At 33.9% G+C, this 11633-nt stretch overlaps 1 protein-coding gene across 1 annotated transcript; it reads left to right on the top strand.

Annotated features, from left to right (window-relative positions):
* The first annotated feature begins 265 nt into the window (after nucleotides 1-265).
* On the top strand, nucleotides 266-3653 carry LOC139895934 (serine carboxypeptidase-like). The gene is made up of 9 exons (XM_071878484.1): nucleotides 266-612; nucleotides 1048-1216; nucleotides 1344-1463; nucleotides 1636-1779; nucleotides 1864-2014; nucleotides 2122-2210; nucleotides 2306-2564; nucleotides 2665-2798; nucleotides 3355-3653. Exons 1-9 carry the CDS (start codon nucleotides 278-280, stop codon nucleotides 3481-3483), a joined length of 1530 nt encoding a protein of 509 aa, XP_071734585.1. The 5' UTR covers nucleotides 266-277; the 3' UTR covers nucleotides 3484-3653.
* Nucleotides 3654-11633: the final 7980 nt, after the last annotated feature.

The raw sequence follows: 11633 nt of genomic DNA, 5'->3' as shown, positions 1-11633 counted from the left end.
AAAAAAAAAAAAAAGAAAGAAAAGAAAAAAATGAAAGTGGGTGACATAAAAGGATGCTTAAAACAAGGAGCGACATACCTGAAGCAATACGGTTCCCGCCCAATAAAGCAAAAGCAATTTCTTCTGAAGAAAAGCAAACGTCACCGTTTCACTCCCACAAGCAACAACACTCTTTTTCCGTTTCACCTTCATCATCATATCACACTATTTATACATTCTTCTCATTCAATCATTTCATTTCATCTTCTCATAATCCTCAAATAATCATCCCCTAAAAATGAAGAATTCAATGCTAATAATTATCCCTTTCTTAACTCTTCTTCTCACACCACCATTAGCATCAACCATGATCACACCCCTAACTTTACATGACCCTGTTTTTCCATCAACTCATGCCAAAAACATGATCGCAGGCTTCAACTTGTTTCCCAAACAATCCATCAACATGGTTGAAGACAACGATCCCAGGTTACAATCAATGAGTTCTGGACAGAAGAATTTAGTTGAAAAGCGGTTTATGTTTCCTAATTTTGTCGATTCGAGCGGTGTATCTGTTGATGATTTAGGTCATCATGCTGGTTACTATCAAATTGAGCACTCTCATTATGCTAGGTTTACTCTCTAAACCCTTTCAATTAATTAACTTTTTGTGGTCTTGTTAATTTTTGGGGATTTAGGTTACGTAAAAAGTTACTTGTAAAAGAATTAAAAAAATTATCTAATTGATTCCTTTTTTTCTACAATTGATCAATGGTTTCCACTTAAGTAAACAACTGGTACTCCGTAATATGCGAAGAACATTTTATTTGTTCGGCATACTGTATGTTCCCAAATTAGGGAATTTATACAAATACATGAATCTTCATACTTATGCAAATTTTAATCAAGTATATATAGTTGAGTTTACTATAAGTTTTTATATAAATATAATGTTTGGTTCCCTAATTAGGAAATTTTGAGAATTATGTTAACTTATTCAAAATTTACTGATTTTGTAAATTTTGCTTGATTCATTTTTTTTTTTTTTTTTTTTTTTTTTTTTTGTAGGATGTTTTATTTTTTCTTTGAATCTCGGGGTCACAAATCAGATCCTGTTGTAATCTGGTTGACTGGAGGACCAGGGTGTAGCAGCGAGCTTGCGTTGTTTTATGAAAATGGTCCGTTTAAAATTGAAAATAACTCGTCGCTTACTTGGAATGAGTATGGATGGGATCAGGTAAACCAAATACTCCTATGATTTTGATATCACAACATCGAATTGAGGTTTTTTTTGCTCTGTTCAGTTTGTGTACATGTATTTGTTATGACTTGTTAAATGTCATTATGTGTTTGTTGATATTTAGGCATCCAACTTATTGTTTGTTGATCAACCAACTGGAACTGGATTTAGTTACAGCTCTGATAAACGAGACATTAGGCATGATGAGCAGGGTGTGAGTGATGATCTATATGACTTCTTACAGGTTTGTTACATGTCTTGTTAATAACTGTACATAATTGTATATTTGTACGTGTTTATGCAATGACACTTGTATTAAGAGGAACTAGCAGTGACCTTTATGATATTGTTGGTTGAATTGTGTCTACGTAAATCCTTTGAATATCACCATGATAAGTGATTGTGTTGTGCTCTAGGCCTTTTTTAAGGAGCATCCTGAATATGTAAAGAACGACTTTTTTATAACTGGAGAATCATATGCTGGACATTATATTCCTGCTTTTGCTGCTCGCATTCATAACGGAAACAAAGCTAAGGAAGGAATTCACATAAACTTGAAGGTATCTCTTTCTGCTTTTTCTTTTTCAATCACGGTTCTTGTTTTATCTTTCAAGTTGGTGTATTAAATTTGAATTGTTACACAGGGATTTGCCATTGGAAATGGACTAACCGACCCACTGGTTCAATACAAGGCGTATACTGATTATGCACTCGATGCAGGACTAATTAAAGAGTCAGATTATAAGAACATCAACCGTAGGCTTCCAGCCTGTGAGACAGCAATTAAACTTTGTGGTATTGTCAGATAATTCGGTTGCTTACATTTCTATATGCATATAGTTTCATTAATTTACACACATGAGTTTTTTATTTTTTTTTATTTTATTTTTTTTTTATCTTAGGCACTGATGGAACAACTGCTTGTATGGCTGCATACTTGGCTTGCGGAACCATTTTTAGTTCAATTAAATCTATTGCTGGCAATATCAACGTAAAGAGATACCATCTCATTTTCTAATCATCTTTTGAGATAATCAACACCGTTTATCCTTTTAACAATTGTATATTGTTTTAAAAATGGTACAGCATTATGATATTAGAAAGCAGTGTGAGGGCAGCCTCTGCTACGATTTTTCGAAAATGGAAGATCTTCTTAGCCAAAAGTCTGTTAAGGAAGCACTCGGTGTGGGAGATATAGATTTTGTTTCGTGCAGTCCGGTTGTGTATCAGGCCATGATTATGGACTGGATGAGGAATCTAGAAGCGGGTATTCCTCATCTTCTTGAAGATGGGATTAAGTTGCTTGTATATGCAGGAGAATATGATCTTATCTGCAACTGGCTTGGTTAGTGTTTATATATATGAAACTATTCATATTTCATGATGTTAGAAAGGGTATTGTATTAATTTGTGTACCCCACCTGTTTAACTTTTGCTGTATTTAGGTAACTCGAGATGGGTTCATGCAATGGAATGGAGTGGCCAAAAAGAGTTTGTCGCATCTGCTGATGCTCCTTTTGAAGTTGATGGTTCAGAAGCTGGCTTGTTTAAATCCCATGGGCCGCTCAGTTTCCTCAAGGTACCCTTTTTTTCCTTTTTTTCTTTTTGTATCCGTTTATTGTTATCAGAGGTGACAATCTTGACCTACTGGTCGAATTGGGTAAATATTTCTAAATATGGCTCGTCAAAGCATTAGATACCAAGGAAAGTAGCTAAATGGGTCATTGGGAAGTAGCTAAATGGGTTATACTGGTATTGTTTTACAACCAACCAAATAGCCATTTTTTCACCTTTTGGAAACTAAAATCTTCATTATGAAGATAATTTTATTTTTCTTAACTTCTTATTGTACTCCTTCCAACCTATGTCAGAAACTTTAAAGTTCATTTTTGATGGTCAAACAAACTACTTTTAATTTAACTTGAAAATAACTCACTCAGGACCTTATGGGTTTGGTAAAAAAATTATGATAGCTACAAAACAATGTTTGAAATCACCGTAAACATTACTATTAATAAAGAGTCGAAAAAACTACAAATCTGGGAAGTAATAACATTTTGACGAACAGAAGTCAAAGTTGACAATGACAAGTACAACAGATTGGCTAACCTGTTTGGTGTGTTCAATGCAAACAGGTTCATGATGCGGGACATATGGTTCCTATGGATCAACCAAAAGCAGCCCTAACCATGTTAAAGAGGTGGACAAGGGGATCACTTTCAGAAAGTGCAGCCGAACCTGAATCCGCTGTTTCTTCCATATAATGTGATGTCAACACCTAACTCGATGATGTGTAAAACCTCTTGTAATTTGTGAATAATATCTATGCTTTTGTCCTTGGATATTTATGTGCTTATATCTGCGCAGTCATCGGCTAGCATGTTGGATGGTTTCATATTATGTGAAATGCCATTGTTGGTGTCAATGTTTATTAGTTTTAACAATGTTTTACTCACGCGTCAGTGTAGCTAATATGTTGTTACATGTTGGGTACTGTCATTGCCAATGTCTAATTGTTAATATTTAATAGAATTATTAATTAAAGTTGATATCCCAAGTTCCCAACGATAAAAAAACAAATTATTTCGGAGGAGTGTATAACCATAAAAATAATGATTCATTATAGATGAGCATACTAGTATGACCACTTCATTATAACCTTTTAGTATAACATTATTTAATATAGAGTACTTGTTATCTATCTATCTATATAGGGGCATTATTCTCACACACACTTTTTTGATCCTCACACACCTATTTTAACCTTTTACTCTTCTAATAATACTCAATTGGTGTGTGATGATCAAAAAAGTGTGTGTGAGAATCATCCCCCATCTATATATATATAACTAAAAAGTGACTCCCATTTTCAATAAATGAGCATCATTAACCCTTTTATTAAGCAAAGAAAAAAAATTATTACTAATTAAGCCTTTTAGTAATCAAAGGAAAAAAAGAAACAAAAAATAGTTTTAAGCTTAATTAGTTGTTAGCCGTTAATAAGCTTTTAAATTATAGCACAAATGTAACAACCTTTGGGTTATTGTAACAACTAACAACCTTTTGGTTATCCATGTAAGTTATGTATTAGTATAAACTATCTAATAAATCAATGGAAACTCAACCATTTGTGCAAAAACTAACAACCTTTGGGTTATCCATGTAAATTATGTATTAGTATAAACTATCTAATAAATCAATGGAAACTTAACCATTTGTGCAAAGAGTAGTAAAACAATGTTGTTACTCTAAAAATAATTGAAAGCTATATAGTTGGGGCACTCATAAGACAAGCACGTAATAAATAGCAACTTAACTTAAAATAAAGTATTTAATACTTATAAATTTTTTATTATTCATATTCTTCTAGAACCGTTTAAATTAACATAAAAGCATTAAGTTCCTGCCCATACATACTCAAGTCTTTTGCTTGCTGACGCATATTAATCGTCAGCTTTAGTATCACATTCCTTTCAATCATTAGAATTACGATAGATTGGATTGTATCTTACATTTGCAGGCGCATGATTTTGTGGTGTTTAGAGACTATATCTTAATTAGTTTTATACCATAATGGTGTGTTAGTTTATACAATAATAGTGCATGCATGTATATAACGAAACGATGATGATGAAAGCTCAGTCACATTTACCGGTAATCATTCTTGCATATGATCTATACTCTTTTTTGTATATGTACTTTACCATTTGAATATGAAATAAATTGTTTGTTCTTATAAGAAATAAAATGTTTATTTTTTAAAGAAACATATAAAAACTTAATGTGTGATGACCAGGGAATTTCTGACCAAATTTAAACTTAATCTTTGTATGATTAACATTTCCGACACGATAAGCAAAGTCTGTAAAACTGAATCTCAAAATTTTTGAACTACTTTTATATATTTAAATACCCTTCGATTGTTTTCGACGATTCGCGAACAATTATATGTAAATAGATACATATATACTATAACTTGAAAAGGTAACAATGTATTAATTATTTGATACCGTACATTAAACTTATTGGTTTAAATATCTATTTGAATATATATGATAAGTTGAAATATTTATTATTAAAATTTATTTATAAATAACTTTCAATGTGTATTTAAAAACTGATTTATGTATATTAAAAAGATATATACATATATATAATTTCAAGTTATTTAGTAAACGATAGTAACATCTTCAAATTGCTACAGTACCCAAAATGCTACAGTGTTTTTGAAAATCGCTATTTGCTACAGTGAATTGCTACAGTAAAAATTGACTTTGCTACATTAACTTTGCTACAGTGGTATAGTTTATGGATGATTTAAGACTATATTTTGACAAAGGTAGGATTCACGAAACGTAAAGTACAAGTTTTCTCAGTATACGATAGGACGTTTGAAAAACCGGAACCGGGACATAAGTCGAGTGACGACGTACGACTTATCGGAACGAAAATTACAAGTCAACTATGCATGTGAATTTAATATAATATATAATTAATTATATAAATTAAATATATTATATTAATAATTAAAAAATATATCGACAAACTAGAAGTTAAAAGATCATGAGCTGGAAATCCATCCCATGCGATCGCATGGGAAATGGTCTTGGAGGCCATGCGATCGCATGACAGTCCTGGACAGGCCACACCTATAAAGCTCGAGATATTTGCCTCTGTTTTAATTTAAAAATTACTCCGTATTATATTTATTAATTATATTATTATTATTATTATTATTATTATTATTATTATTATTATTATTATTATTATTATTATTATTATAATTATAATTATTAATATTATTATTATAATTATTATTATAATTATTATTATTATTATTATTATTATTATTATTATTATTAAGATTAATATTATTATTAATCTTATTATTATTAGCAGTATTTGTATTATTATTAGTATTATACATAAAATACTACGACGAGGTCATGAGCGTGTCACTTTCAAAATAGTTTTATGAGCCGAATAAAGCTAAGGAAATTATGGGTTATTGCCAAGGAGGTTATGGGTAATATTCATGGGTATTATTTGCAAGTCAAACCTAGTGTTATCATCTCCGTTACGTCTACGTACTTTTCTACAATATTGAATCTCAATATTGATATGTAAGTACTTATATTTTATCTTTTATATAATAATTGTGTATCCATGTCTAGTGCTCGAGTATATATATTTATACATGCTTGTATGCTAAATTTCCTTGTTAAACAGTTTATGATGTACCACGAATTAAATACATATATTACTGGTAAAAGATATATGATATACATATATTGTGGGGCTTGCAGCTTTGGAATTCCTTATAGGTACACCCGTTCTGAACAGCTGCGTTGGCCGGTGGAGCTGGAGTAGGGTTGGCATTCGCCATAGCTGCGGCTACTCGAACAGCAATCATTTCCTCAATCTGTGCCACTGTGGGCGTTTCCCTTGGGACTCTTCCGTTTTCCATTGTTCCTCTGAACAAGAGTTTCGACTCAAGTCAAAATCCAGCATTCCATAATATTATAGCATAAGGCACCCAGTATGGAACGTAACACACAATTAATTTAGTAAAGCAACCAGATACAGATACCACAAAATCATCATACAGTGGCTTAAATAGAACACCGTACAAAATTCAAACAACATTAAGTTCTATTCATTAATAAAAAAGTTGCATACATTCGCATAAGGTCCGTACAATACGTGAGTAAAACATGAAACTACTAACAGAGTTACATAAGGAAATCTAATACAATAATCCTACGGTGATGGTGGGTAAATGATGTCCATCAGGTGGGACATCTGTTCCTCGAGCTCAGTTACCCGAGCACGGAGGATATGCACTTCCCTCGTCAGTTCCTCGACGACGGGGGATGCTGGTGGGGTAGGCGGTGCAGATGGTGCAGATGGTGTAGATGTAGACGGCACAGTGCGGGTGGCCTTACGCACGAATGGATCAGCGGGATACGGTACGACCCTCTTACGGGCTGTGACCCTAACCAACTGTCCATGTGCATCCACAAATGGTCTTCCTCCGTTAATCCCTGGGAGAACGGTACCATCTAAACGATACCGCTTCTTCAGCGGGGTAGAGGGCGGCTGCACGGGCTCCTCCTCAGGGTCCTCCTCGGGATCCTCCTCGCTGGAGTCGTCGGATGATGAATCGTCTGAATCATCTGAAGGCGGATCTGCCCGGTCGGTGGTCATAAGTCGATATCTGCTAGGTGGGATCGGCACGACACGTCCATCAGTAAGGCGTCTGACCCAATGTCCTCGCTCATTACGGAAAGAACCGTCCCCATTTCCCCCAGGAATCACAGTACCACCAGGATGGTGCTGTGGCCCCGGGAGTCTAGGGCTAGGTGGTGCTGGAATCTCCTCTGGATCCTCGTCTCCGTCTGAGACATCCATAAGGTCAAGCACGAGTCCACTGGAAGGTGAATAGCCAGAGTCGTCGGAGGGTAGCGGTGACGGGATATGTGAGTCAGCAACAATGGTAGGCGAGGAAACAGTCGTCTCTGAGTCACTCTCAAAGTCAAAGGTCATGGGCAGCATGTCTGACATCTGAACAAGGAAAAATAACTTTTTCCATGTCAGTAAGATATATAGCAAGCACGTAATTAGGCACTACATCATCCTAGCAGTACATAGCATGACAATATTAACAAAATCCTACAAAAGTATCATGAAATCGAAAGCAGATAGTAGCATGCAGTAGCGAGAATAAGCAGTAGCATACAACAAGTACACATAGTAGTAAAAGTAAGCAGTAGCATGCAGTAAGTTCCGCAGAAATAGTTAAACAAGCAAGTTGTAGATTAGTCCTATCAGTGAATCCTACTTGGCTGGGTCAAGACTCACTAATGCAACCTAATTCCCTACAACCGATGTTCTGATACCAAATGTGACGCTGATATGGCCGAAATGGATGGTTTTTATTTGTGCGGTGTCTTTAGGCCGCGGCTCGCCAGGATCAGCCACTCGTGGGAGAGGGTACAGTTTTAAATTTATATTTAGCGGGACCTAAATCTTACTACTCCTTATAAGTAAGGGAAGTATGACCTAGAGTCGTATTTTTGAGATATCAGTAACATCAAACCTATATTATAGCCTAAGATAGTTAGGGAGTAGTGAATATTTATTTTGGGATTTTCTAATTTATAAGATAGATAAAGTAAATGTGATAAAATTTGTAACTCAGATAAGGTTAAAGTAAGTGCATACTATGACTTCATCAGTTATTCTGCCGAGATTATGGAATGCTGGCTCATGAATAGGCAGAGGCCTTGTATTCATTACGCTGGTCCTAAACGCCCCTGTCATAAGACATGTCACTGGGTACTGCGTTAGGCTTGAAGATTCTGAATAGACAGCAATGTCCCTTACCCCCGACGCCCGTCCAGTCTGACTACAGGCATACACGTTCAGACGGCTCATCCAATTGAGCGACTCGGTTGGGTGACGTATTAACATTCCAAAATGGTCTAAACTTTCTTAAGCATAATAGAATACATGGTTTACCATATCCGAGAGACGTGATGTGCCTCAATGCTTTCGTTAAAGATTGGTAAAAGATAGTTAGGCCCTTAAAAAGAGTTCAACCATAAAGAACACCATGGCCAAGTCAAGTCTGACTTCCTTGAACACGTTCGGTTATCCTAACTGAAATGTCCCGTTCTTATTGATTAAAAACGTTCCATATTAATTGATTTCGTTGCGAGGTTTTGACCTCTATATGAGACGTTTTTCAAAGACTGCATTCATTTTAAAACAAACCATAACCTTTATTTCATAAATAAAGGTTTAAAAAGCTTTACGTAGATTATCAAATAATGATAATCTAAAATATCCTGTTTACACACGACCATTACATAATGGTTTACAATACAAATATGTTACATCAAAATCAGTTTCTTGAATGCAGTTTTTACACAATATCATACAAACATGGACTCCAAATCTTGTCCTTATTTTAGTATGCAACAGCGGAAGCTCTTAGTATTCACCTGAGAATAAACATGCTTTAAACATCAACAAAAATGTTGGTGAGTTATAGGTTTAACCTATATATATCAAATCGTAACAATAGACCACAAGATTTCATATTTCAATACACATCCCATACATAGAGATAAAAATCATTCATATGGTGAACACCTGGTAACCGACATTAACAAGATGCATATATAAGAATATCCCCATCATTCCGGGACACCCTTCGGATATGATATAAATTTTGAAGTACTAAAGCATCCGGTACTTTGGATGGGGTTTGTTAGGCCCAATAGATCTATCTTTAGGATTCGCGTCAATTAGGGTGTCTGTTCCCTAATTCTTAGATTACCAGACTTAATAAAAAGGGGCATATTCAATTTCAATAATTTAACCATAGAATATAGTTTCACGTACTTGTGTCTATTTTGTAAATCATTTATAATACCTGCATGTATTCTCATCCTAAAAATATTAGATTTTAAAAGTGGGACTATAACTCACTTTCACAGATTTTTACTTCGTCGGGAAGTAAGACTTGGCCACTGGTTGATTCACGAACCTATAACAATATATACATATATATCAAAGTATGTTCAAAATATATTTACAATACTTTTAATACATTTTGATGTTTTAAGTTTATTAAGTCAGCTGTCCTCGTTAGTAACCTACAACTAGTTGTCCACAGTTAGATGTACAAAAATAAATCGATAAATATTATCTTGAATCGATCCACGACCCAGTGTATACGTATCTCAGTATTGATCACAACTCAAACTATATATATATATATTTTGGAATCAACCTCAACCCTGTATAGCTAACTCCAACATTCACATATAGAGTGTCTATGGTTGTTCCGCAATATATATATAGATGGGTCGACATGATAGGTCGAAACATTGTATACGTGTCTATGGTATCTCAAGATTACATAATATACAATATAAGTTGATTAGGTTATGGTTGGAATAGATTTATTACTAACTTTCACGTAGGTAAAATGAGTAGTTTTTATCAATCTTGTTTTACTCGCCATTTCTTCGTTTCTAATCCGTTTTGAGTGATTCCAGTGGCCACGGTTTCGTATTGAAGTTAACTTTATGAATCTAAATAGAAAAAGTATAAGTTTATAGTCGGAAATACAAGTTACAAGTCATTTTTGAAAGAGGTAGTCATTTCCGTCGAAAGAACGACATCTTGATGACCATTTTGAAAAACATACTTTCACTTTGAGTTTAACCATGATTTTTGGATATAGTTTCATGTTCATAAGAAAAATCATTTTTCCAGAAGTATAGCTTTTAAATCAAAGTTCTTCTTAGCTTTTAATTATCCCAACCAAAACAGCCCATGGTTTTACTACGACGGCGTATATCCAGTTTTATGGTGTTTATCATGTTTCCGGGTTTTAAATCATTAAGTTAGCATATCATATAGATATAGAACATGTGTTTAGTTGATTTTAAAAGTCTAGTTAGAAGGATTAACTTTATTTGCGAACAAGTTTAGAATTAACTAAACTATGTTCTAGTGATTACAAGTTTATAACGTTGAATAAGACAGCTTTTTATGTATGAATCGAATGATGTTATGAACATCATTACTACCTCAAGTTCCTTGGATAAACCTACTGGAAATGAGAAAAATGGATCTAGCTTCAAAGGATCCTTGGATGGCTTGAAAGTTCTTGAAGCAGAATCATGACACGAAAACAATTTCAAGTAAGATTTCCACTCGAAATAAGATTGTTATAGTTATAGAAATTGAATTAAAGTTTGAATATGATTATTACCTTATATTAGAAATATAACCTACTATAAGTAACAAAGGTTTCTTGATCTTGGATGATTACTTGGAATGGATTTAGAAAACTTGGAAGTAAACTTGCAATCTTGGAAGTATTCTTGATTTTATGAAACTAGAACTTTTGGAATTTATGAAGAACACTTAGAACTTGAAGATAGAACTTAAGAGAGATCAATTAGATGAATAAAATTGAAGAATGAAAGTGTTTGTAGGTGTTTTTGGTCGTTGGTGTATGGATTAGATATAAAGGATATGTAATTTTGTTTTCATGTAAATAAGTCATGAATGATTACTCATATTTTTGTAATTTTATGAGATATTTCATGCTAGTTGCCAAATGATGGTTCCCACATGTGTTAGGTAACTCACATGAGCTGCTAAGATCTGATCATTGGAGTGTATATACCAATAGTACATACATCTAAAAGCTGTGTATTGTACGAGTACGAATACGGGTGCATACGAGTAGAATTGTTGATGAAACTGAACGAGGATGTAATTGTAAGTATTTTTGTTAAGTAGAAGTATTTTGATAAGTGTCTTGAAGTCTTTCAAAAGTGTATGAATACATATTAAAACACTACATGTATATACATTTTAACTGAGTCGT

Source organism: Rutidosis leptorrhynchoides, chromosome 3, assembly GCF_046630445.1.
Source record: "Rutidosis leptorrhynchoides isolate AG116_Rl617_1_P2 chromosome 3, CSIRO_AGI_Rlap_v1, whole genome shotgun sequence".
In the NCBI taxonomy this organism is placed as follows: Eukaryota; Viridiplantae; Streptophyta; class Magnoliopsida; order Asterales; family Asteraceae; genus Rutidosis; species Rutidosis leptorrhynchoides.
Note: the sequence above shows the minus strand (reverse complement) of the source record. Positions and strands in the feature narration are given on the sequence as shown.